The following is a 27,603-nucleotide window of genomic DNA, read 5'->3' on the forward strand; positions in this document are numbered from 1 at the left end:
AATGACTTCATTTGGGGCGGAAATTATCGAAGAACACGGATATAATCCGACATTTAAGGTAATTTACGTTAAAAACTTTATTTTCTATGATTGTAAAAAAAATTTGGATTGTAGTTTGTTAGATTTCTGTATTTGTCTCTAAAATAAAAATGGTATGTTATTATTTGAAAAAAAAGTGTTTGTAAATCTAACTACAAGTATGGCTTTGAATTTACAGATTCAAGGCGAGATTTGCCATCGCATTGGATCATTGCAACCTATTGAAGGTGCACAGCACAAATTCTTGCAAATATACTTCATGGGCAATATGGAAGAACAACTTGACCGGCGTCAAGGGATCAACACAGCTACGAAAAGAGCAGTTCTCCAAGATTTGCAGCAAATGCTTCATGAACATCATGCATTGGTCAGGCTGTTCAAGACTGCTTTAGAGCGCATGCCAAGTGATGACTATAAAGTTGTAATCAGAGCAGATAAAAGACCAGCTGGAACACATGAACGCACATTTAATGCTCCAACAATCGATGAAGTGGCAATCCTGATTGTTGGTGAAAACTTGGAAACACGTGATATTGTGCTTACACGACGCAATACTGGGCAACTACAAAGAATATATGAAACACACCGTTCATATGACGCGTTACAATACCCGCTGATGTTTTGGCAAGGAGACGATGGATATCACTTTAATATCAAAATGATTAATCCATTGAATGGTAAGATCAATATCATTGTTTTCATTTTAACTTGATATACATTTTATTCTGTTTGCTTTTGGTACACAAATAAAGTTGTCACTCCTAATTTAGTAGAGAGTAGCTGTAAGAGTCGTTAACCTATTAGGGGTTCTAAAATACAATTTTTACTGTATTTGTTTCAGGTGAGGAAACTACCAAGAAGGTTAGTTCGATGAATTATTACGCATATCGTTTGATGATTCGTGAAAATTCTGACAATTATTTGTTGCGATTTCGTCGACTGCTTCAACAATACTGCGTTGACATGTACGTTAAAATCGAAACGGAGCGCCTGACTTTCATCCGGTTGAAAATTGCGTTCGGAAGAGTATATTCATTTACGCGATGCAATAAGCACAGAAGGAGATTCAGAAAATGTTGGTCGATTGACTATTTTACCAGCGACATACACAGGTAGCCCGCGTCATAGGCATGAATATGCGCAAGATGCAATGACATATGTTCGTCATTATGGTCGGCCAGATCTATTCATTACATTTACATGTAATCCGAAATGGATGGAAATTATTCAATTGCTGCTTCCCGGACAAACATCAAGTGATCGACACGACATCACCGCACGGGTTTTCAAGCAAAAAATTCGGTCACTAATAAATTACATTGTTAAGCAACACGTCTTTGGGATTACTCGATGCTGGATGTATTCAGTCGAATGGCAAAAACGAGGCCTACCGCATGCTCACATTCTAATTTGGTTAGTAGACAGAATTCGGCCAGATCAAATAGATGACATCATATGTGCGGAGATTCCTGCTCCTGAAACCGATCCAGACCTACATGATGTAGTAATCACGAATATGATTCATGGACCATGTGGCACTATCAACCGCCAATCACCGTGCATGGTCGACGGCAAGTGTTCCAAACGGTATCCGCGAAAATGCACGGCAGAGATCATTACAGGCAACGATGGTTATCCATTGTATCGGCGTCGATCGCCCGATGATAATGGTAGAACTATCACAACTAAAGTGAAAGGAAACAATTTCATAGATGACAACAGTTGGATTGTTCCATATTCGCCACTTCTTTCCAAAACATTCAAGGCACATTGTAATGTTGAGTATTGCAATTCGGTCAAATCTATTAAATACATTTGCAAATAGTCACGAAAGGGAGCGACATGGCGGTTTTTGGTATCCAAACATCCAATATAAACGATCAAATCACGCGCTATCAAGTTGGTAGGTATGTGAACTGCAATGAAGCAATTTGGCGTATATTCTCATTCCCTATCCACGAACGTTATCCCACTGTTGTACATTTGGGGCTGCATCTAGAGAACGGTCAGAGAGTATATTTCACAGCGTCGAATGCTGCTCAACGTGCCGAAACACCTCCAGCGACAACACTGACCAGTTTCTTTGCGATTTGTCAAAACGATCCGATCGCACGAACGTTGCTTTACTCGGAAATGCCACGTTATTACACTTGGAACGCTACATCGAAGAAATTTCAACGTCGGAAGCAAGGCGATGCAGTTCCTGGTCATCCAGATATGCGTTCTGCTGATGCTCTTGGTCGTATTTACACAGTTCATCCGAAGAATGATGAATGTTTCTATTTGCGGTTGTTGCTGGTACTTGTTCGAGGGCCAACATCATTTGAATCACTACGAACTGTTAATGGTATAGTGTGCCCCACATTTCGTGCAGCATGTCAAGAGCTGAATTTGCTTGAAAACGATACTCATTGGGACACGACAATCGCTGAAGCAATTATTTCTGCATCTCCAAGTCAGATACGCACATTATTTGCTATCATCATTTCGACATGCTTCCCATCGAACCCACGTGACCTGTGGAACAAATACAAAGATAACATGTCAGAAGACATTTTATATCGAATTCGTGTCAGCTCAAGAAATCCCGATCTTGAGGCGAATGAGGAGATGCATAACCAGGCTTTGCTCTTGATAGAAGATGTGTTACCTCATGTGCGGCAGTTTGTTAGTTAGGTTAGGAATGCCAGCGCCAGATCGCGGAATGAATGACGCATTTAATAGAGAATTGGAACGTGAACGTGAATATGATCCACATGAACTAATCCAATCAGTTCAAACTTACGTACCACTGTTGAATCCTAAGCAGAAGGAAGTCTATGATACACTGATTAATGCAATTGATGATGGAAATGGTGGCTTATTTTTTTTGGATGCCCCCGGTGGAACTGGGAAGACATTCCTCATGTCATTGATTTTGGCCACTGTACGTGCGAGATCCGAAATTGCGGTAGCAATTGCTTCTTCTGGAATAGCGGCCACATTGTTAGACGGATGCCGTACGGCTCACTCAGCGTTAAAATTGCCATTAAACCTTCAAACTACTGAACAACCGACATGTAACATTTCGAAACACTCCGCAATGGCCAAAGTTTTAGTAGCATCAAAAATCATCATATGGGACGAATGCACAATGGCGCACAAACGCGCATTGGAAGCACTAGACCCAACATTAAAATATCTGCGCAATGACTCGAGATGTTTTGGTGGTTCAATGATTTTATTATCTGGCGATTTCCGACAAACACTACCAGTAATTCCAAGATCTACTGCTGCCGACGAAATAAACGCTTGCCTCAAAGCATCAAATCTGTGGCGATATGTAAATAAACTTCAACTGTCTGTAAATATGAGAGTTGCATTGTTGAACGATCTATCTGCTGATGATTTCTCGAAGCAATTGCTGACTATCGGTAATGGCCGTGTTCCTGTTGACGAATCCAGCGGTTTGATTTCATTTCCTCCAAATTTTTGCAATTTCGTCTCATCAAAAGACGAGTTTATCAACAAAGTATTTCCGGATATCATTGCTAACCACAAAAATACTAAATGGTTAAGTGAGCCAGCAATTTTGGCGGCTAAAAATAAAGATGTAGATGACCTCAATTTTATAATTCAAAATCAAATCGTAGGTACTCTGTATTCATTCAAATCTATCGGCTGTGTAACAAACGAAGAAGAAGCCACTAATTATCCAACTGAATTTTTGAACTCCTTGGATGTGCCTGGTTTACCACCGCACAATTTACAACTGAAGGTTGGCTCGGTAGTCATCATGCTTAGAAATTTAAACCAACCAAAACTGTGCAATGGAACGCGTTTGGTGATAAGAAAACTGATGAGCAATGTGATTCATGCGTCGATACTTAAAGGAAAATTTAAAGATGAGGAAGTTCTTATTCCAAGGATTCCGATGATCCCAACAGATATGCCCTTTGAGTTTAAACGAATTCAATTCCCGATTCGTCTTGCCCTCGCCATGACGATCAACAAATCACAGGGCCAATCCTTGACTATTTGTGGCCTCAATCTAGAAAATGCGTGTTTTTCTCATGGTCAATTGTACGTGGCATGCTCACGTGTCGGCAAACCATCCGCATTATTTGTTCTTGCGCCTGACCAAAAAACAAAGAATGTCGTTTACCACAAGGTGCTTGAATGAAAATCCGATTAATGAATTAATCAGAGTGTATCCCAACCTGAACAACATAGTTTTCAATGATTTTTTTCTGACATGTGTTTGAAATACTTAATTATTATTATTTTTTTAATTTTTATTCTCATTCTGTATGTATTAATCATCATTCATCAAAATAAAATACTTTTATATTTCTATCTATATTAATATGATTTTGTATCATTGTATTACGTTCATCAAAGCCTAAATTAGTTCAGCTAAAAGGTAACACGACATTCATTGACTGTTAGGCGGTACGAAGTTCGCCGAGTCAGCTAGTTGTTTTATAGGAAAGATGTGGTCTCACATGAGCCAGAGTGATTAGCGTCGTAGAAACAAGGAAAACAATAATTTTCACGGCGTGGATCACGCTGTACAAATGTTACATTTTTACAGTTGTCACCTTAACACTGCAATCTGAACCCAACAGAATTGATCTGGAGCCAAGTTAACGGACTTGTCGCCAGAAATTACGGGACATTTAATCTGCCAAACGTACTGGAACTAATGCACGAAGCTTCGTGACACATCACTGCTGAACGATGGCGAAATGCAAAACAGCGCGTCATAAAAGAGGAGGAGGAAATGTAGACGTTTTGGTGGCTTGGCATTCTGTGGCTGATCACTTCGTTATGAACGGAGCACTACTGAAATGTACCGTATTCCTTGGAGTCCGATATGGAAGGAGTTCAGAGATTACCAGACGACTGACTGTAATACTTTCAATGGCTTAAATATTTAACTACATGGTGAAATCCCAGTAGTGCGCTTTTACGCCACACATAGCTCAAGCAGAAAAATTACCCTTCCTAAAGTGAGGAATTTCCATCACTCTTGTTTTTAATTACAGTACTACGTTTGTTAAGATCGACAGCACTTTATGTTTTCCATCAGATCGCCTAAAAAGCATATAGCCTGAGTTTTACCATTATTTCCTTCTGTTCAAAAATTAAATGACATTTAAGGCTTAATTGTTCTCTGCTGGTCTCTTTTTATGTCTTTACAACAGCTTTTCTCATCACTACAGGTTAGTTGTACCAGGTGGCTGGCCAGTGCTGTCCAAGTTAAATGCGCCGGTAAAGCTGTTGTCCCGTATTATCACTGAGTCGATTAAGGCCGGTATTACACTATCAAATTTCTTTGTCAAAGATTTGATCAAAGATGTGATCAACTATTGTCAAATATATTTGACAAAGATCTTTGACGTAGCGCTAGAAGGAGTATTACACTGTCATCATATTTTTCGTCAAAGTTCAAGATGGCTGACAACAACTTGTTATTAACCGCAGCAGTTGCACGTACCACAATTGCACTGTGTGCACATGCGGGAGAGAAGCGGGAAAAAAGGGAAACATACCTGGGTGAAGCCGTGGGTTTTACGACGACACGATAAAAGCATTCAACAAAACTTGTTACGTGAGCTTATAGTGGAGGACGTCAAGTCGTACATGAATTACTTAATAATGGATGAGCATACATTACTGTATGTGCTCAGTGAAGTGTATCCTCATATCACAAAGCACAATATTCACTTAAGAACTGCTACATCTGCAGAAGACAGGCTCACTGTAACACTCTGATTCCTTGCTACAGGAGAGGGTTGGGTTGGGTTAGGTTAGGTTTGGTTAGTAGATTAGGTTAGGTTAGGTCAGGTCTCCAATCTTCTTAATCTGCTTTTGTATTCAGGGTGCCTCACGTTGTAAAGCGCCTCATCAGCTTCATACATCTCTATTAATTTTGTAGTTGTCGGCACACACCAATTGTATTTACCGGCAATGTTTATAAAAACACTACAGACGACAGAACGCTGCAGCGATGCTAGTGCTCCATGTGGTAACATGTCACACTGCAGTGAACAGAAGACAAGCGACTTCTTTGATCAAATCTACAGTGAGGCCCTAGATTTGATCAAATATTGGACGACATTTCACAAAGTACCCTATTATACCATCAAATATATTTGAAAAAGGTTTTTGAAAAGGGCATTTGACAAAGAAATCTGATAGTGTAATACCGGCCTAAGCGTCACGCACAGCATAAAACGTAAAACTTGACTGAAGTTCTCGAGACAGCTTGGCTTCCACTCCGCGTGAAACGAAATCCAATAAGGTTCCAGAAAACGCGGAAGAATATATAGTGTAGTGGTTACACGAGGTTTATTCTCGAGATGAACGGAGTATAGGTACTAAGGCAACGCGCGCTCACTGTTCCGCCTGCTCTCTCCTGTGTTTGTTCCTGCTACATGACTATCTGATCTGGCAAGTTCTTTAACACCGCTCTTGTTCAATTTCTTAGTGTCTCCTCGTTAGCCTTTCTACCTCCTCGTCAACATGTCTTTACTGGCTATTAATGCTCTATTTTTTATATTTCAGGTTTGTTATTTTATTCTGATTGTTATCTGATCTATTTTTTGTCTGTGTACGACCGTATGCTACTGCCATACGAGTCTATGCCACATTATGTTGCTCTTGGGATGGTGAGTTTACATAATTATATTACCGTCCTCTTATTAATTACCTTCGTTTTAATAACACATTTTCTGACTATGAATTTTATACCCTACCAGTTCTCTTGCTTTTTATTGTTGTATACCTTGCTACTTGCGGTGGTCGCCTCCATCGTTCTGCCGATTTTATTAGCTGACAACGTTTCTTCTACGGGCGTTTTAACGTATATTGATTTGACTGAGAATGTTGGGTAGTCTGTTTAATCCTGAATTTTATACGAATTGACTGTCAGTACATTTACCCGTCGTTTACTACATCCTTTTATATCTTGGGGTAAAGACAACACTTTTATTATATTTTTCCACGTTCTTTCTACTCAGATGTATACCTGAGGATGCAGCTATAAGCTGCTAAACAGGTCGTTTTAATAAAGGATCATTTAACAGCCGTTACTGTTCTCCATTTATCAAAATGTAATTCCACAGCTGTGGCTGTCCAAAGTTTAAAGTGTTTTGTAGTTCAATTAAAACTGCAGTTTTCTAAGGTATATACACCCCCAGTCTCTATCATACTGATTTTCAAATGCATGTTGCTTACGAAGAATAGTCCGTACTACATCAGACAAGCGGAATCATCCGCATAACATAGATTTCCACATAGTTTACAGGCAACGGTTTAAAACTATACGTACACAGAGAACGCTTTATAACCTTTTTTCATGCTTGAGTATTTGGAAGGTGTAGTTCCACACGAATCAACTTTCACACGTTCGTATTACCCCTGTAAACTAAATACAGAACGACAGTAGTGTTACATATGTTTTATACTCGAAAGACACCAATTATACACACATCAAAAAAGGTTTTGCATCACTCCGGTTCCCAGAACTCCTGAAGATAGACGTTGACTGCGGATATTGAATCAGAGACACAGTCGCTTTGACTGTTCAGAGATGTCACTAAACCCGCCCAAAGATAAAAACAACCATGCATGAGCAGCGCCTAGTAGACGGAGGGGGTCCGACAGCCGATCAGTTCCAGTCATCCCAACAGGAAGGAGGTACACGGTTCGCGTTGTCTGTAGTTCAACCATGCCTAGACGGTCAATACCGCGGTTCGATAGCGTCCGCACTGTTACTTTGTACCAAGAAGTGCTCTCAACAAGGGACGTGTCCAGGCGTCTCGGAGTGGACCAAAGCAGACATGGAGGACATACAGAAAGGCAGGAACTGTCGATGACATGCCTTTCTCGGGCCGCCGAGGGCTACTACTGCAGTGGATGACCGTTACCTGCGGATTATGGCTCGAAGGAACCCTGACAGCAACGCCACCATGTTGACTAATTCTTTTCGTACAGCCACAGTACGTCGTGTTACGACTCAAAACTGTGCGCAGTTGACTGCATGATGCGCAACTTCACTCCCGACGTCCATGGCAAGGTCCATCTTTGCAACCACGACACAATGCAGCGCGGTGTAGATGGGCCCAACAACATGCCGAATGGACCGCTCAGGACTGGCATCACGTTCTCTTCACCGATGAATGTCGCATATGCCTTCAACCAGACAATAGCCGGAGACGTGTTTGGAGGCAACTCTGTTAGGCTGAACGCCTTAAGACACACCGTCCAGCGAGGGCAGTAATGTGGAGGTTCCCGGATGTTTTGGGGTTGCATTATGTGGGGCCGAAGTACGCCGCTGGTAGTCATGGAAGGCGCCGTAACGGCTGTACGATACGTGAATGCCATCCTCCGACCGACAGTGCAACAATATCGGCAGCATATTGGCGAGGCATTCGTCTTCATGGACGACAGTTCGCACCCCCATCACGCACAGCTTCTGAATGGCTTCATTCAGGATAATGACATCGCTCGACTAGAGTGGCCAGCATGTTCTCCAGACATGAACCCTATGGAACATGCCTGGGATAGACTGAAAAGGGCTGCTTATGGACGACGTGACCCACCAACCACTCTGAGGGATCTAAGCCGAATCGCCGTTGAGGAGGGGAACGATCTGGACCAACAGTGACTTGATGAACTTGTGTGTCACGACGAATACAGGCATGCATCAATGCAAGAGGACGTGCTACTGGGTATTAGAGGTACAGGTGTGTACAGCAATCTAGACCACCACCTCTGAAGGTCTCTGTGTAGAGTGGAACAACATACAGTGTGTGGTTTTCATGAGCAATGAAAAGGGCGGAAATGATGTTTATGTTGATGTCTATTCCAGTTTTCTGCACAGGTTCCGGAACTCTCGGAACCGAGATGATGCAAAACTTCTTTTGATCTGTGTAACTTGGTAATATCCATATTTTTGAAGGCACTGCGGAGGACAGCGTCTTGGATTGATACATAAATGTGTTTCTCCAGCTTCTACAATGAGGCACTTATGCATAATACTTGTACTGTCGTCTACACAAAGCTGTTGCAATACTGCAAGCAGTCGATTCATTAGAATACCCATTACACTGTTGGCATTTCCACTTCGTAGCAATAGTGTATTTAAATGATGCACTGTGGTAACAGTTAAACATTAAATCATGGGTACCCCCAATAGGCAGTCACTGGCTATTAGACAGCGTCACTGCTCTGACGTGAGTGGCGACACGTGATCGATACGGCTGTGGCGAGGCAGCACCGGTTGCATTAGGCACACCGCAGTGGCGTGGTTAGACGGGCGCAGTTACTATATAATGATATGCCACGGCGGGATTCGCACGGACTGTAGAACAGACATTGCCGCATCGTTGACCATCTCTCCAATGAATTGACTTTAGAATCTGCGAATATGTGTCCCTAATGCAATGCAAACCATGAAGAATATCTTATCTTCTATGTCCTTCATATCCGAAGTATCATGTGAACTAATGTGCATATAGTAAACAGCATCGAATCCATCCCTTTTATGCAAAGTACACCAACGTACACTCATTCTCCTCCAAAGCCAGTCAGGTTTATGTAAAAACCCGACAACTGCATATGTGAGTACTCCAAGACTTCTCAAGTTACAGAACCCAGTACGTTGTCCTCGACGGTGAGTGTTCGTCAGAGACATGGGTATCGTCAAGAGTGCCCCAGGGAAGTGTGATAGGACGGTTCTTATTTTCTATATTCATTAATGATTTGCGTTGTTTGCTCATGATGTTGTAGTGTACGGTACGGTGTCGAAGTTGAATGACTGTGGGAGGATAAAAGATGACTTAGACAAAAATTTTAGTTGGTGTGACGAATGACAGCCAGTTCTAAAAGCAGTAGTAAAAACAAACCAATGATGTTCGGATACAGAGTTAGTAGTATACTGCTTGACACCGTCACGTCGTCTAAATATCTGGGCGTGAGATTGCAAAGCGATATGAAATAGAACGAGCACGTGAGGACTGTGGTAAGGTGGTCGACTTCGGTTTCTTTGGAGAATTCTAGAAAAGTGTGATTCATCTGTAAAGGAAACCGCATATAGGACGCTTGTGCGACCTATTCTTGAGTACTGCTCGAGTGTTTGGGATCTGACCAAGGTCAGATTAAAGAAAGACATCGAAGCAATTCAGAGGCGGGATGCTAGACTTGTTAGTGGTAGGAATGAACAACATGCAAGTCTTACGAACATGCTTCGGAAATCAAATGGAAATCCCTTTTCGAGGAACACTACTGAGAAAATTAGAGAACCAGCATTTGAAGCTCACTGCAGAACGATTCTACTGGCTCCAACATACATTGCGTGTAAAGACGACAAAGATACGAGAAATTAGGGCTCTTATGGAGGCATACAGACAGTCGTTTCTCCCTCTCTTTGTTTGCGAATGGAAGAGTAGAGGAAATGATTGCTAGTGGTACAGTGTACCCTCCGCCACACACCGTGCGGTGGATTGCGAAGTATGTACGCTAATCAGCCAAAACATTGTGGCCATCTGCTTAATAGCTTGTTTGTCCGTCTTTGGAACGAAGTACTTCACTGATTCTGCATATCAGGGATCAGACAGTTTGTTGGTATGTTTGCGGAGGTATGTCGCATTAGATGTCTACACACAGGTCATGTAATTCACGTAAATACACTGGTAGACCTAAGTCAAAACAAGGCCCCGGGAGTAGACAACATCTCATTAGAACTACTGATAGCCTTGGAAGAGCCAGCCATGGCAAAACTCTACCATCTGGTGAGCAAGATGTATGAGACAGGCGAAATACCCTCAGACTTCAAGAAGAGTATAATAATTTCAATCCCAAAGAAAGCAGGTGTTGTCAGATGTGAAAATTACCGAACTATCAGTTTAATAAATCACGGCAGCAAAATATTAACACGAATTCTTTACAGACGAATGAAAAAACTGGAAGAAGCCGACCTCGGGGAAGATCAGTTTGGATTACATACAAATGTTGGAACACACGAGGTAATATTTACCCTATGAGTTATCTTAAAACGTACATTAAGGGAAGGCAAACCTACGTTTCTAGCATTTGTAGACTTAGAAAAAGCTTTTGACAACACTGACTGGAATACCCTCTTTCAAATTATGAAGGTGGCAGGGGTCAAATACAGGGGGCGAAAGGCTATTTACAATTTGTACAGAAACCAGAAGGCAGTTATAAGAGTCGAGGGACATGAAAGGGAAGCAGTGGTTGGGAAGGGAGTGAGACGGGGTTTTAGCCTATCCCCGATGTTATTGAATCTGTGTATTGAGCAAGCAGTAATGGAAACAACAGAAAAATTTGGAGTAGGAATTAAAATCCATGGAGAAGAAATAAAAACTTTGAAGTTTTCCGATGGCATTTTAATTCTGTCAGAGACAGCAAAGAACTTGGAAGAGCAGTTGAATGGAATGGACAGTGTCTTGAAAGGAGGATGTAAAATGAACATCAGCAAAAGCAAAATGAGGATAATGGAATTTAGTCGAATTAAATCAGGTGATGCTGAGGGAATTATATTAGGAAATGAGACACTTAAAGTAGTAGATGAGTTTTGCTGTTTGGGTAGCAAAATAACTGATGATGGTCGAAGTAGAGAGGATATAAAATGTAGACTGGCAATGGCAAGAAAAGTGTTTCTGAAGAAGAGAAATTTGGTAACATCGAGTATAGATTTAAGTGTCAGGAAGTCTTTTCTGAAAGTATTTGTAAAGAGTATAGCCATGTATGGAAGTGAAACATGGACGATAAATAGTGTAGACAAGAAGAGAATAGAAGCTTTCGAAATGTGGTACTACAGAAGAATGCTGAAGATTAGATGGGTAGATCACGTAACTGAATAGAATTGGGGAAAAGAGGAATTTGTGGCACAACTTGACTAGAAGAATGGATCGGTTGGTAGGACATATTCTGAGGCATCAAGGGATCACCAATATAGTATTGGAGGGCAGACCAAGAGATGAACACACTAAGCAGATTCAGAAGGCTGTAGGTTGTAGTAGGTACTTGGAGATGAAGAAGCTTGCACAGGATAGAATAGCATGGAGAGCTGCATTAAACCAGTCTCTGTACTGAAGACTACAAAAACAACAGGCCGCTGATTTGCGTACACGGTGATGGCGCCCGATAGCGACCCAGATAGATTTAATAAGATTTATATGAGGCAAATTCGGTCGCCGAGACAAATACGTGAGTTCACTATAATGCCCCTAAAACCACTGTAGCACGGTTCTGGCCGAAGATACGGACAGTTACACTGCTGAAAGATGACATTGTCATCGAGGAAGACATCAAGCATGAAGGAGCGCGGGTGGTTGACAGGGGTGTCTTCGATTATTACCAGATCCCATGCAAGCGCAGAGGAATGTCTCCCACAACATCATACTGTACCCACAAGTGTCCGTGGCGGGCTGCACGATTCGGGCCGCCGTTCATCTCGACCTAGTGTAGCAAAAATGTGATTCACCCGATGAGCCGACAGGTTTCCATTAATTGACGGTCGAATCTCGATGAATCAGTGCCTATTGCAATCGTAACTGACGATGTCATTGGGTCGACATGTCAACACGCAGGGGAGCTTTGCTGCGGATCTCCTTGTTGAACAATGTACGATGCATTGTGCTATTTCGGTAAAAATGCCACAGATCACAATCTGTTCTACTTTACAGAGCAAACATGCTTCCGAACCCCACGTTCTGCGAAGAGTCGTAGGCGTTCAACCATTTAGCGTGTAGTGGTAGTTTCACTGACCTTCTGCGTCTTTCCATAGATGGTCACTATAGTGGAACGTGAACATTCGACCAGCTTAGCCGTTTAGGAGATACTTGTTCGTAATAAAAAGTCGCTTATCTTCATGGATTTCCTCATTTGCAGCCCATATTTTCGCTGATACCCAGTCCGTGTCTGCTCCGCTTATATACTTTTGTTAGCGCCTCACATGCCGTGACGCCACCAGGCGGCATCCACCGTCGCGGTGGCCAGTGTTCATAATGTTTTGGCTTATCAGTGTATGCTACTTCGGACATGAAAGATACTCATGATAAGTTGGTGTTTATTTTACATAGTTTACATATACGCATTCGCAGATTCTAAAATCATTTTTACAGAGACGGCGAACGATGCCGGTATGTTTTCTCCGCACTCTGCGCGAATCTCACCAAAGCACATTCTTTTTAATTGTTTTTAATTGTGCTTCTCTAACCAAGGTGCTGTGTAGTGGGTCATGCTGCCGCCATTGACTTGCAAGAGTCGCAACGATCACGTGCCAGCCGGCTAAGTCACAGCGGCGATGTCATAACAGCCTGCGAATGTCTGGTTGTGTCCCACGTTTTAATGTTTTACAATTACTACACTGCTTTATTTAAGCAAACTTATACACTCTTACTGTAAAGTGCAACTGTCTGACGCTAAAATGAATGTTCTAATGGGTCGACTTCTCGGACTACTGCATCAGCTTCGTGCAGGTGACTATCGTCTTAGACAACCCAAGTACAAGTGCAACATTATTAAAGCTGCAGCAACAATTTTTTTCTCAATCCAGGACTTTGTTCTCCACAATAACATCAAAAATATGGATATTAACTGATTAGAATTGGGTCCTTTCGAGAATAAAAATATATGTCGCACTACTGTCAATCTGCAGTTACTCCACTGCGGTAACAAAACACTCAAAAATTGACTGATGTAGATTTACACCTTCCAGGAAATCATCGCCGCAGAAAAAAAAAACCGCCTGATTACCCCTCCAACTCAAATCCGTGGTATCCTAGCCATCGCTTCCGCCCACCAGGCGCCACGCCACTGGTATCAAATTGATAGACTAATTAATTAAATTGATCATAAGAGTCACTTTGCATGGTTAGTAATTTTTTTTCAGCAGTCGGATCACACTCACCAGGCAGCTCAAATGGGAATCGCTGCAGGGAAGACGATGTTCCTTTCGAGGAACACTATTGAGAACCGATATTTGAAGCTGACCACAGAAGGATTCTACTGCCGGCAACGTACATTTCGTGCAAGGACTGCGCTACTGAAAACACGATCACAACAACTGAGTACGTTACGGTCACCATGCATTAAACGCGGTCTTGGGTCCACAGGCATACACAAGAGCCGCTGATAGTGTTACGCTTTCTCGTAAAAATGCGACTGCGATTTGGAATCAAGTTTATCCATTCGACCACATACTTGCGTTGGATCCTATGGGCACGTCTTTTGATGATTGCAGCCACTGGTGAATCATGTTTTTGGCACTCTCATATCTCTAAAAGAATAACCTTCTCCAAACCTATCTGCTACTAAGGACCCCATACAGCAAAACTCCAGTGTCGTTTTCTAGACAGTCCCTCTGCATCATGTAACTGTTCCTCAATCTCTGCCCCGGCCTCCCTGCAGCTTTGTCCGTCTGATCGGTCCAATTTAAGTTGGAACTGAGGAGAAGTCAGAGACAGCTATATCTAAGAACGTCTGCGCCCTGGAACTGGAAAAGGACGAAGATTTAGCTACTACATTGCAGTGCGTCTCCAAACTGCACACAGATACTGCACTCCGAAGATGTGCAAACCTTAGGGTGCATTCATGTCTGCCACCTAAACATTCTCTCTATCCTCGTTATTTTGTACCAGGAAGAGGGAAAATCAACAAACTATAAAAAATTCCGCTAATGCGACAGGATAGAGATGTTGACAAAATATTACTGCATCCCTCTCTTCCCACATATCGAGAACACATACCGCCTGCATGCTGGCATCAGCCATATGTGCCGATCCTATTGGATATGCACGTATAGATCCATTGGAGCAGGTGGTCTGTAATCGTAGTCGGTAGCACAAACCAGTGTCAGGTTTCGTCGCCTGTACTGTACGAGGATCATATCCCACAGAGTATCAATTGCTTGTTCTTCTGCTGTAACAAAACCAAGCAGTGTATGATTAAAGCTGTGTACACAGTCATGTATTTCGTTGTTACCACCACTATTTCGAGATCTGTGTCAGGTGTTAAACTGACATTAACACGTCTTGATCCACTGGTTCTCACTGTAAGCTGGACATCGCATGTTGTAAACTATACTGCTGCTCCCACAACACACAGGAGAATTGAAATAAAAGACAGAGGCAGTGGATGTTTCTTATTGACAAAAATGCAGAAGAATGACACACAACTGGAAGTGTTTGTGGCACTGTGGGGTGATTCCAAACAGCTGAACAAAGCTGATTGATGACCTTTACTTTTAAACTCGTCTTTCACAGTGACAGGGTAGCAGATGTCTTGGCGTTCCATTTCGATTGATTCCTCATATTGCAGTCACGAATGCGATCACTGCAAGCATTGATTCATTTGCTAAACAGCTAGGAACTCTAGTACTATATACACAAGTATCAGGAGGAGATGTTGCTGACATGCACTAAGTCCGTACATTTCTTTGCAAGCCAACTGCACTTCAGAAGCATAACGGAATTTGCCGGTGTAAATGCCATAGAAGATTGCAGTTTCTATGAAACGTCTTGTTAATGGTGGGAGGTCGTATCACATAGCAATACTCTACTAAAATGGGTACTGACAGCCGTACATAAAGCAACTTGTAGGATACCCTACTAAACAAGAGGGCTGACAGGCATACTGTAGACGATCTTTGCTATACAGACTGCAACATAGCACAGCTTCCTGACAATCAGGATTGAGAAAAGTTTGCAAACTATTCTCTTTCCATCTACACTTTTAACTGAAGATGTGCAGAAAAACAGGCAACCCACAATTTAAAAAAAAATTGATAAGTGCTGCCATAAGTCGATGGGTACAGTAAATATCAAAATTTACATTGGTGTAACCCCTAACTATCACATTTGATTTTAATACAGCACGGAAAATTTCTTCCTTTTCTCTAGACATAATTTCTGTAATGTCAAAAATAGGCTATCCTTCCACCACACTCCAGCTTCCCTCTAGTGGAAAGAAGCTGCACAGCTGAGTCACAGGATAGCCAACACTATGCCAAAAGATAAACAGACAGGGAGAATCGATGTTGTGGAACACAACTATGCAGTGTCTCCTCGTAAAATATTTACCCCATGATCACAATTTTGAATTAACTGAGAAAAAGCGAAGACAGGTATCTTCCATCTATTTTCCAGATCAGTGGATGGTGCTCCATAAGAAGACAAGAGTAAAGAAACCTTTCAATGTTTTAAAAAATTACATGTGACATGTTTGTTACTGTAAAACCTCTTCTTCATACGGTGTAGAAACGAACAGTATATGAATCTGAGCAGAAGGTTTTATTAAGTAGGATTACATGTTTGAAAATTATTAAAGCTCGCCCTTCTAAGTTATTCTTTAAATATAGTTATGACAGTTTTGACAAATTTGATCCTGTAGATGTTAGAAAAACAAGTACCTGATAGGCCACCCATTACTAGTTTGATATTTCCTGTCAAATATGATGGTGCCAGACATATTAAACCTACTGAGCTCAAAGATTTACAGGAATTACTAAATTAAATCCCACAAGTGAAGCATGAGTAATACAGATTCTGAGAATATTAATGACAATGCATTGTTTAATAATACCGATTATTGTTAATTAATGAAGTTTTGTGTGTTTTTTTAGAATAAATTCATGTAAAATACATTAAACCTGTTATAAAGTGCTAAGGATATAAAAACACATTTTACTAGAATTAGTGGTAATTTGTGATTGTGGATTCTTTATTATTCAACAATTATTTCTTATGTTAAGTTGTATTATTAAGGATATGACTCATTAGAAACACCAATAGGTGCTTTCTTTATGAATTCCTGTTAAAAAATAAGGATGAAAACAATTCGATGTGTTTTTTGCAGGCTCACTTACAACAACCATTTCTAAAAATTGTGGGTTAGCCTGTTTTTCTGCGAATGTCATCAATTATATATTTATAAAAAACGAGGAGATTGTTATCACAGGAGATACAAGTGTTATACAGAAGTCGTGCTATGTATTTTTCATACACCACCACTTACAATATGCTACTATATGCTCATATCATAGTGTAAACTGATAATCAGCCAATCATTTGCTAAAGTGCAAGAAACTCTAGTTCTACACATAAGAATATAGGAAGAAAAGTTGCTGACATGCACTAAATCCCCTTCCCTCGAATCGTTTTATTATTAACATTAGATTAGTGGAATGTTACTTGTCAGATACCCTTCATTTATGTTCTGAATACTGTATAATTCTTTCCCAATATCTGTGAGCAGTGAGTCGTATGTATTTGGAATTGTAAAACACTTGCAAGTAACCATCTGAAAATCTAAAGTGGAATGATTCCATAAAACAAAATGCAAGGAAAAGGCAATACACAGAACGCATTTTGACATTATTATTGACAAAATCACGAGAAGTTTCCATATATCGAGGTGTGGGAGTGTCACAGGAGGTGAGTGCTCTGTGCATATGACCAACACAAGTAGCAAAGTTCCAGCAGCAAATATCCCATGACTTACCACCAATAGTGTAACAGGACATTAAGTGGGCCTCTTCACCTTTTAATATGCAACACATTACATTTACCTGCGTCAGGTCGTCGTCCTCTGTAATTCGCCATTACATATGAACTGCTGGAAAACCTATGTCAACGTAAAAATTCATTGATTTCAACATATAATTGAAAAAACCATGTTGCATTCCCTCTTGACGAAGATGTATGTGAACTACGGCATTTTCCACTTAAGGCACGCTGCTCGAATTTTACGTAATACCCTATATCACCTTTCAACACCTAAAAAAAAATTCTATAAACAACATTCAACAATATATAGATTTATTTGTATGTTCTTACGAGCACACCCTGCATACCCTCCAGTCACATATAAATAAAATCACGTATTCGTTCTATTTATGTGTTCGTGCAAAGTTGTTATCTTCTTGGTGTTGCAGCTAGCCATCCATTACATTTTATATGAGGACTCGGTTAAGAATATAATGTTGGTCAAAACCTTAGACTGCTTTATGTTTATAAGTTTGACATGTGATCATAACTTAACTCTCGGTTATGAATCATTAATTTACAACACAAATTGACACTATCTATAGAATCACACTACGTGACTAATTGGTTTGTGATGTTTTCGACGTGCTTTAGGTGCTACCATCACCTGCATGTCAGCATCCTTTCTGCCCTAACGCTACAAATACGTAACAGTGTATGCAGAAATGTGTTGCAGTCCCACTACTCTGTCCTCAATAAGCCATAGAATACCTAGGACTACCTATCAAGACCGACCTAAATTATAACTGCACAGCAGAAAAAATAACTAATGTAAAGTAATGATATATCGTGAATAAATTTGTCTAGGTAACATATAAAAGTGATTAACAATGCAAAACCACATGTTAATGTAAGCGCTAGATAAGCCATTGCATAAATAACCGGTGTAACCCCAAAAATGTTGAATGCAAGCATGCATACGCTCATGTGTGGTGCAGTACACGAGCCGGATGTCAGTTTCAGGGATGGAGTTCCTCGTCTGTTGCACTTCGTCGGTCAATACAGGGAGGATTAATGTGGTTTGTAGGTGATGCTGGAGTTGTCGTCCGATGATGTTCAATATGTGCTCGACTGGAAATAGATCCGGTGATCCAATAAGCCAAACCAACATGTCGAACTCTGTAGTGCATGTTGGTCTACAACAGCGGGATGTGGGCGAACGTTATCGTGTTGGAAAACACCCCCTGTAATGCTGTTCATAAATGGTAGCACAACAGGTCGAATCACCAGACTGACGCAGAAATTTGCAGTCGGGATGCGTGGGATGACCACGAATGTGCCCCTGCTGTCATTGAAAATCGCTGTCCCGAACCATAACTCCACGTTTATGTCCAGTATGTCTAGTGCACAGAGAGGCTGGTCGCGGGCCCTCAATTGGCCTCCTTGTAACCAACACAGGGCCACCAATGGCACAGACGCAGAACCAGCTTTCACCAGAAAACACACCAGGCCTCCACCCTGCCCTTCAATGAGCCACTGAAGTCGCAAATGGCGGTGGTTTGGGGTCGATGGAATGCATGCTACAGGGCGTCTCCCTCGGCGCTGTCAAATTGCTCCTGCAGATTGAGTACGATGCGCTGGACCCATACGCCGAAAACGATGGTCTTCCTTATCGGTAGTGTCACGTGGCCGCCTGGAGCCCGGTTTTCCTGCGAGTATACACTGTCGTGGACACCACTGCCAGCAGGCATGTACAGTGGCTAAATTCCTGCCAAGTATTTCTGCAATATCGTAGAAAGAACATTCACCTTCTCATAGCCCTATTACACGACATCTTTCAAACTCAGTGAGGCGCTGATAATGGCGTCTTTGTCGCCTTAAAGGTATTCTTGACTAATTTCACCATAGAACTTCCAATTTCGATGGTAACTAACGCTCACGATCGTTACAGCGTGTATTTAATGCAAGTCTGATTTGCAACCTCACATCAGCGCTACTAGCTCCACTCTTGTGCGACTAGCGTGAAATTTGAATAGACGACATCTTTCGTTTATCTCGCAATTTTTTTCCGTCACCTGCATGACACGTCATACGAAAATGATTCCATAGGTTTGTTTATAAATAAATAAATCTTCTGCTACCAGTCACGATTTTCTTTATTTTACTATTTGCACGACGCGTTTCGAGAAATAATTCCCATTTTCAAGTGCGTTTTTATGATGTGTGTTAAGCCATTTCTTTTGATGTTGTCAGTGTGTGTGAGTCTGCTTCGTTTTGTTGACTTTTACTGTAATACATAAGAAACGCGATTTTTAGTTGGGTATCAATATTTTCTGTGAGGTTAGTGGCTAAGGTTTGAGAACAATTTGTACTTACAATTTTCTAATGGTCCATTTGTGTAGAGAGTCACACACACTTAACATCACACACAACTTGTACATTTTACACATCGAAAATATCTTATATAAACAAAACAGTTACAAAGATCTTCTTATAGGTAGTTCACAGAGATAACATTATAGGTCTTCCACAGATTATGATATGCTTTTGTACAGAGGTTAATTTATCTTTACAATTTGGCTCATGAATTACTTATACTGATTTTACAATTGCGCTTATTTCTATGTTTTACTATTTTTATTTAAGTATATTATCGAAACATCTGAAGAAATTCACTGATTCACTTTCAAGTTTTTCATTTAATATTTTATCTTCATACTTTCTGTAATGTGAATATATCTCCAGTTCTTCAAGCAAATCCATTTTATGTCCTTTATCTAGTCGGTGGAGTACTTTGACGTTTTGCTCTATTTTTCCAAATGGGTGTCCTGTATTATGTATGTGTGTTGCTATTGCTGATGTAGCGTGTTTGTTGTGGGTGTATGCTCTAATGTGCTCTGTGTACCTGGTGTTGATATTTCGGCCTGTTTGTCCTATGTAGAACTTGGAGCATTCCTGGCATGTTACCTTGTATATTCCAGAGTCTGAATATGGATCATGATTACACTTTATATTATGTATTAGTTTTTGGTGTAGTTTATTGGATGTAGAAAACCCAATTTTTACTCTGTGATCTTTGAAAATATTTGCAATCTTCTGTGATACATTGCCTATGTATGGAATGCTAGATATATATTTGTTTTTCTCTTTTTCTTCTGTGGTGCCGTTTGTATCTGGGTTTCTCTTCATTTTGTCTAAGATTGTGTCAACCATGGAAGCATTGTAACCATTGGCAACTGCAATCTTCTTCACTGTGTTTATTTCTTGTTGTATATTTTCTTGGTTCAATGGTATTTTTGTTGCCCTATGCAGCATTGACCTGTAAGCTGCCTGTTTATGAATATTTGGGTGACATGAGGTTGCAGGGATTGTGGTGTCAGTCATTGTGTTTTTCCTATAAATTTTGAATGTGCATGTGTTGTTGTGTCTTGTAATATTTAGGTCCAGAAAGTTGATACTTTTATTTTGCTCATGTTCCACTGTAAATTTGATTTTCTCATTTAGATTATTGAAATGATTAAGAATGTCTGTGATGTCGTTGGTATCTCCTTTCACTAACAGTAGTGTGTCATCTACATATCTCCTATAAAATTCTATTTTCCTTAGGCAAGGTTCCTGCCTGTCAAATAATTTTTGTTCTAAGTGATTTATGTATATGTCAGCTATGGTACCGGATATGCACGATCCCATTGCTAGGCCATCTGGTTGCTTATAAATGTTGTCATTAAAGGTGAAGTAGTTGTAACTTAGGGTTAGCTGAAGGAGTTCCATAAATTCGACAATCTCTGTGTATGAAAGTTTCTTGTGTTGCATAAGGTTCTTTTGTATTACTGTTAGGGCTTCTTGTATGGGTATGTTTGAATAAAGGTTGGTGATGTCAAGTGATATAAACTGTGCATCTTGGGGGAGCTTTCTGGTTCTTAGTTCTTTGGCTAGAATCATGTTGTTTTTTATGGCATATGTTGTTTCATATGTATAATTTTTCACCAGTATGTTATTCAGTTTTTGAGACAGTTTGTATGCTGGGCTGTTTATAGAGTTGACCACAGGACGTATCGGGTATCCATTTTTGTGTATTTTTGGCTGTGCTCTTAGGCGTGGTGCTTTTGGATTCATACATGTAAGGTATTTCTTTTCAGTTTCTGTCAACAGGAAATGGGTGTTGACAGAAACTGAAAAGAAATACCTTACATGTATGAATCCAAAAGCACCACGCCTAAGAGCACAGCCAAAAATACACAAAAATGGATACCCGATACGTCCTGTGGTCAACTCTATAAACAGCCCAGCATACAAACTGTCTCAAAAACTGAATAACATACTGGTGAAAAATTATACATATGAAACAACATATGCCATAAAAAACAACATGATTCTAGCCAAAGAACTAAGAACCAGAAAGCTCCCCCAAGATGCACAGTTTATATCACTTGACATCACCAACCTTTATTCAAACATACCCATACAAGAAGCCCTAACAGTAATACAAAAGAACCTTATGCACACAAGAAACTTTCATACACAGAGATTGTCGAATTTATGGAACTCCTTCAGCTAACCCTAAGTTACAACTACTTCACCTTTAATGACAACATTTATAAGCAACCAGATGGCCTAGCAATGGGATCGTGCATATCCGGTACCATAGCTGACATATACATAAATCACTTAGAACAAAAATTATTTGACAGGCAGGAACCCTGCCTAAGGAAAATAGAATTTTATAGGAGATATGTAGATGACACACTACTGTTAGTGAAAGGAGATACCAACGACATCACAGACATTCTTAATCATTTCAATAATCTAAATGAGAAAATCAAATTTACAGTGGAACATGAGCAAAATAAAAGTATCAACTTTCTGGACCTAAATATTACAAGACACAACAACACATGCACATTCAAAATTTATAGGAAAAACACAATGACTGACACCACAATCCCTGCAACCTCATGTCACCCAAATATTCATAAACAGGCAGCTTACAGGTCAATGCTGCATAGGGCAACAAAAATACCATTGAACCAAGAAAATATACAACAAGAAATAAACACAGTGAAGAAGATTGCAGTTGCCAATGGTTACAATGCTTCCATGGTTGACACAATCTTAGACAAAATGAAGAGAAACCCAGATACAAACGGCACCACAGAAGAAAAAGAGAAAAACAAATATATATCTAGCATTCCATACATAGGCAATGTATCACAGAAGATTGCAAATATTTTCAAAGATCACAGAGTAAAAATTGGGTTTTCTACATCCAATAAACTACACCAAAAACTAATACATAATATAAAGTGTAATCATGATCCATATTCAGACTCTGGAATATACAAGGTAACATGCCAGGAATGCTCCAAGTTCTACATAGGACAAACAGGCCGAAATATCAACACCAGGTACACAGAGCACATTAGAGCATACACCCACAACAAACACGCTACATCAGCAATAGCAACACACATACATAATACAGGACACCCATTTGGAAAAATAGAGCAAAACGTCAAAGTACTCCACCGACTAGATAAAGGACATAAAATGGATTTGCTTGAAGAACTGGAGATATATTCACATTACAGAAAGTATGAAGATAAAATATTAAATGAAAAACTTGAAAGTGAATCAGTGAATTTCTTCAGATGTTTCGATAATATACTTAAATAAAAATAGTAAAACATAGAAATAAGCGCAATTGTAAAATCAGTATAAGTAATTCATGAGCCAAATTGTAAAGATAAATTAACCTCTGTACAAAAGCATATCATAATCTGTGGAAGACCTATAATGTTATCTCTGTGAACTACCTATAAGAAGATCTTTGTAACTGTTTTGTTTATATAAGATATTTTCGATGTGTAAAATGTACAAGTTGTGTGTGATGTTAAGTGTGTGTGACTCTCTACACAAATGGACCATTAGAAAATTGTAAGTACAAATTGTTCTCAAACCTAAGCCACTAACCTCACAGAAAATATTGATACCCAACTAAAAATCGCGTTTCTTATGTATTACAGTAAAAGTCAACAAAACGAAGCAGACTCACACACACTGACAACATCAAAAGAAATGGCTTAACACACATCATAAAAACGCACTTGAAAATGGGAATTATTTCTCGAAACGCGTCGTGCAAATAGTAAAATAAAGAAAATCGTGACTGGTAGCAGAAGATTTATTTATTTATAAACAAACCTATTGTATCTACAGTCGCAGGCTTTCAAAAACCATTTATAATGGATCAAATCAGAAAATGATTCCGATTTTCAGATGCGTTTTTACACTGAAGCGCCAAAGAAACTAGTATAGGCATGCGTATTCAAATACAGAGATATGTAAAGAGGCACAATACGGCGCTGCGGTCGGCAACGAATGGTTCAAATGGTTCTGAGCACTATGGGACTCAACTTCTGAGGTCATTAGTCCCCTAGAACTTAGAACTAGTTAAACCTAACTAACCTAAGGACATCACACACATCCATGCCCGAGGCAGGATTCGAACCTGCGACCGTAGCGGTCTCGCGGTTCCAGACTGCAGCGCCTAGAACCGCACGGCCACTTCGGCCGGCCGGTCGGCAACGCCTATATAAGACAACAAGGTTCTGGCGCAGTTGTTAGATGGGTTACAGCTGCTACAATGGCAGGTTATTAAGATTTAAGTGGGTTTGAACGTGGTGTTATAGTCGGCGCACGAGCGATAGGACACAGCATCTCCGTGGTAGCGATGAAGTGGGGATTTTCCCGTACGACCATTTCACCAGTATACCGTGAATATAAGGAATCCGGTAAAACACCAAGTCTCCGACATCTCTGTGGCCAGATAAAGATACTGCAAGAAAGGGACCATCAACGACTGAAGACAATCGTTCAACGTGACATAAGTGCAACCCTTCAGCAAATTGCTGCAGATTTCAATGATGGGCCATCAACAAGTGTCAGCGTGCGAACCATTCAACGAAATATCATCGATATGGAATTTGGGAGCCGAAGGCCCACACGTGTACCCTCGACGACTGCATGACACAAAGCTATACGCCTCGCCAGGGCCGTCAACACTAACATTGGACTGTTGATGACTGGAAACATGTTGTCTGGTCGGACGAGTCTCGTTTCAAATTGCATCAAGCGGATGGGCGTTACGGGTATGGGGACAGCCTCCTGAATCCATGGACCCTGTATGTCAGCAGGGCACTGTTCAAGCTGATGGAGGCTGTAATGGTGTGGGGCGTGTGCAGTTGGAGTGATATGGAGTTCCTGATACGTCTAGATACGATTCTGACAGGTGACACGTACGTAAGCATCCTGTCTGATCACCTGCATCCATTCATGTCCATTTTGCATTCCGACGGACTTGGCAAATCCAGCAGGACAATGCGACACCGCACACGTCTAGAATTGGTACTGAGTGTCTCCAGGAACACCATTCTAAGTTTAAACACTTCCGCTGGCCACCAAACTCCCCAGACATTAACATTATTGAGCATATCTGAGCAACGTGCTGTTCAGAAGAGATCTCCACCCCCTCGTACTCTTACGGATTCATGGACAGCCCTACATGATTCATGGTGTCAATTTCCTCCAGCACAACTTCAGACATTAGTCGAGTCCATGCCATATCGTGTTGCGTCACTTCTGCGTGATATTGGGCAGGTGTACCAGTTTCTTTGGATCTTCAGTGTAGGATGTTATTCAGAAGGTTAAAAGGATTTTTAGATAGTAATTGCACTCAGAATCATTGATAAATAATACCACGCAGTTGGAGCTGTAAGCTTGCCATTACTTACAAAGATACATGTGCATCAGGTTTTTTTCAATTGCCAATTCGAAACTACCATGTCCAGCTCCACACGAATTGTCTGTAACGAAAGTGTTTCACAACGGTCCACCGTATTCACGTGCATGGGAAATGAGAGGTAGTAAAAAGTTACTCAAGGAACCGGCACTACTGAAGGACCGTAAAACAGTTTTGATATGTGTCCGGTTTTTTCTTTTTTTTTTCATCGTATTGAACTATGGTAGGTAACAAATTTTGTCAATATCTTATAGGAATTAACATGAGGAGAAGTCTTCTACAGTTTCATGTGATACACCGCCATTAAACACCTCATTAGACTCACCTACCAGAATTTACCACTGTACATGTAAACAAAACGCAAATTTAATGATTGCACCACGGTCGTTAGCCGTGGTCAGGTGGTCACCATGAAACAACTCATTGTATAATCGTCACTGTCAGTGTCCCAGAATGTTGTTAGTACTGTCGAGTTAAAAAAATTGTTATAGTATAGGAGAACTTTGCTAGTGGTGGTAGCATGGACGATGATCGGATGTTAATAATGAATCATTGTCGAAAATGTCCTCGAGAATTAGAGATACATATAATAAAAAAAATATCAGAGCGCTTTAAGATCACACGCATACTGTACTCACTGTAATCGCTGCATTCTCCTCTTCACGCATCGTTCAGTGACGGCCTGTTTGTGTTATCGCGATTGGAGGCAGTTGGCTGTCTCAGATGCGCTTTGTCGGCATGACAAAGAGCGGCCATTCTCCACCTCTCGTTCTAGCATTATCTATCAGGTGTGTTGGTGATTCTTCCTGGCCGACAGAGAGCGGCCACTCTCCATTTCATTTGTATTCCAGTAGCAGTTCAAGTTGTAGAACCGCCACTCCGGCATCAGTTGCGAAAGAGCGCAGTACGGTGGGCGGACAGTGCACAGGCCGCGAGCACTTATGGAGAATAAAATGGAAGATAGTTTTTGCTTGTTTTTAATGAAGCGCGTGCCTCTACCATTCTTATCCAATGCCAGTGGTGGTGGTAACAGCCAACCGAGGATATAGTTTATAGTGCTATTTAGCGATGTCTTGTGCGTGCGTACAAAACTTGCGTGTAGAAACGCTCCTACTCCGATTTCCCGCCATTATTTACAAGGCTACTATAATCTTATAGTGTCAGATTCCTCTAAGGCAATCTTATAGTGACATCATTGTTTTTAACACACTATGTCATTTTTAACACACAAGTATTGAAGGGACATGTTCTTCATATGAAACGTAGACCTGGTATGTAACGGGAGTCTGTTTGTCACAGCAGTGCACACACAAAATGCCACGCTGTCATTAAAATATAGTAATTCTGCCATTTAAGACAACACACCCCTTTGAATTTCCCGCAGTTTTTTAGTTACACACTGTAACGTCAAAGTGTGTGATGCGTTTACGGATTATAAATTAAGACGATATCGGATTTTTTAAGTAGTTTAACTGCTGCAGGCATTTCATCATGACCATTCCACTACAGTGTACAGAACTCGAATGACGAAAATCACACTATGATACTAGAGAGAGAAGGGAGTGGGGAGGGGGTAGGGGGATGAGGGGCTTCTTTCCCCGCCATTTTGAAGTCATCTTGCAGGCCTATATCACCTTGAAAGTGAGCTAGTATACCCACAGTGGATGGGTGACCTTCATCTCTCCGCCGTTTCTTGTTAGACAACGGACTTATTGGCGAGGGTGGCGGAAGGGGTAAACCTTTTCTTGATACGTTGTACGTATCTGGTTACATCATGACATCACGACGTTGGACTTACCACGCGCAACTGCCCTACAGCCGTGGGCTGTGGCAATGACTAAGATTGTTATCTGGGCTCGTACATACCATGCTCCACTACGTCTGCTGCTACAAGCGTGCATTCTTCTAAGTTCACAGTTGCTACGTTATGAATGCAGACCATACAGCAAATGCTGCATGAAGCTGTCAGCGATCGACGAATTAGTAAACTGTCGCATAGGCTACAAACCTTACAGCTAAATGTACAAATGCTCTATTGCCAGACACACAAACAGTCGAAATGACTCAACATGCAGTAACTCACCCTTGAGATACGAGTTGGGGGCAGCTCTGCGAGGACGACGACTTCGGGTGAAGATGTATCGCGTTCTGCCTGCAAATAAGTGGAAAGTTGTCAAGGACATAGCGCTATCGCTTAAAAAACGAAGAGGGCCGTGTCACCTTTAGTATTAAATTTACATTATAACGGATTCCATACAATCGAGGACAAGT

General features: G+C 40.9%; 1 protein-coding gene across 1 annotated transcript in view; it reads right to left on the minus strand.

Moving 5' to 3' along the window:
* The window catches only part of LOC124722620, a 237,750-nt gene that overhangs the window by 128,590 nt on the left and 81,557 nt on the right, over positions 1-27,603 (minus strand). The window contains exon 5 of the mRNA XM_047247755.1: positions 27,416-27,484. Within this exon, the coding sequence (XP_047103711.1) occupies positions 27,416-27,484 (69 nt within the window). The remainder of the gene's footprint in view (positions 1-27,415; positions 27,485-27,603) is intronic.

Source organism: Schistocerca piceifrons, chromosome X (genome assembly GCF_021461385.2).
Source record: "Schistocerca piceifrons isolate TAMUIC-IGC-003096 chromosome X, iqSchPice1.1, whole genome shotgun sequence".
Classification (NCBI taxonomy): Eukaryota; Metazoa; Arthropoda; class Insecta; order Orthoptera; family Acrididae; genus Schistocerca; species Schistocerca piceifrons.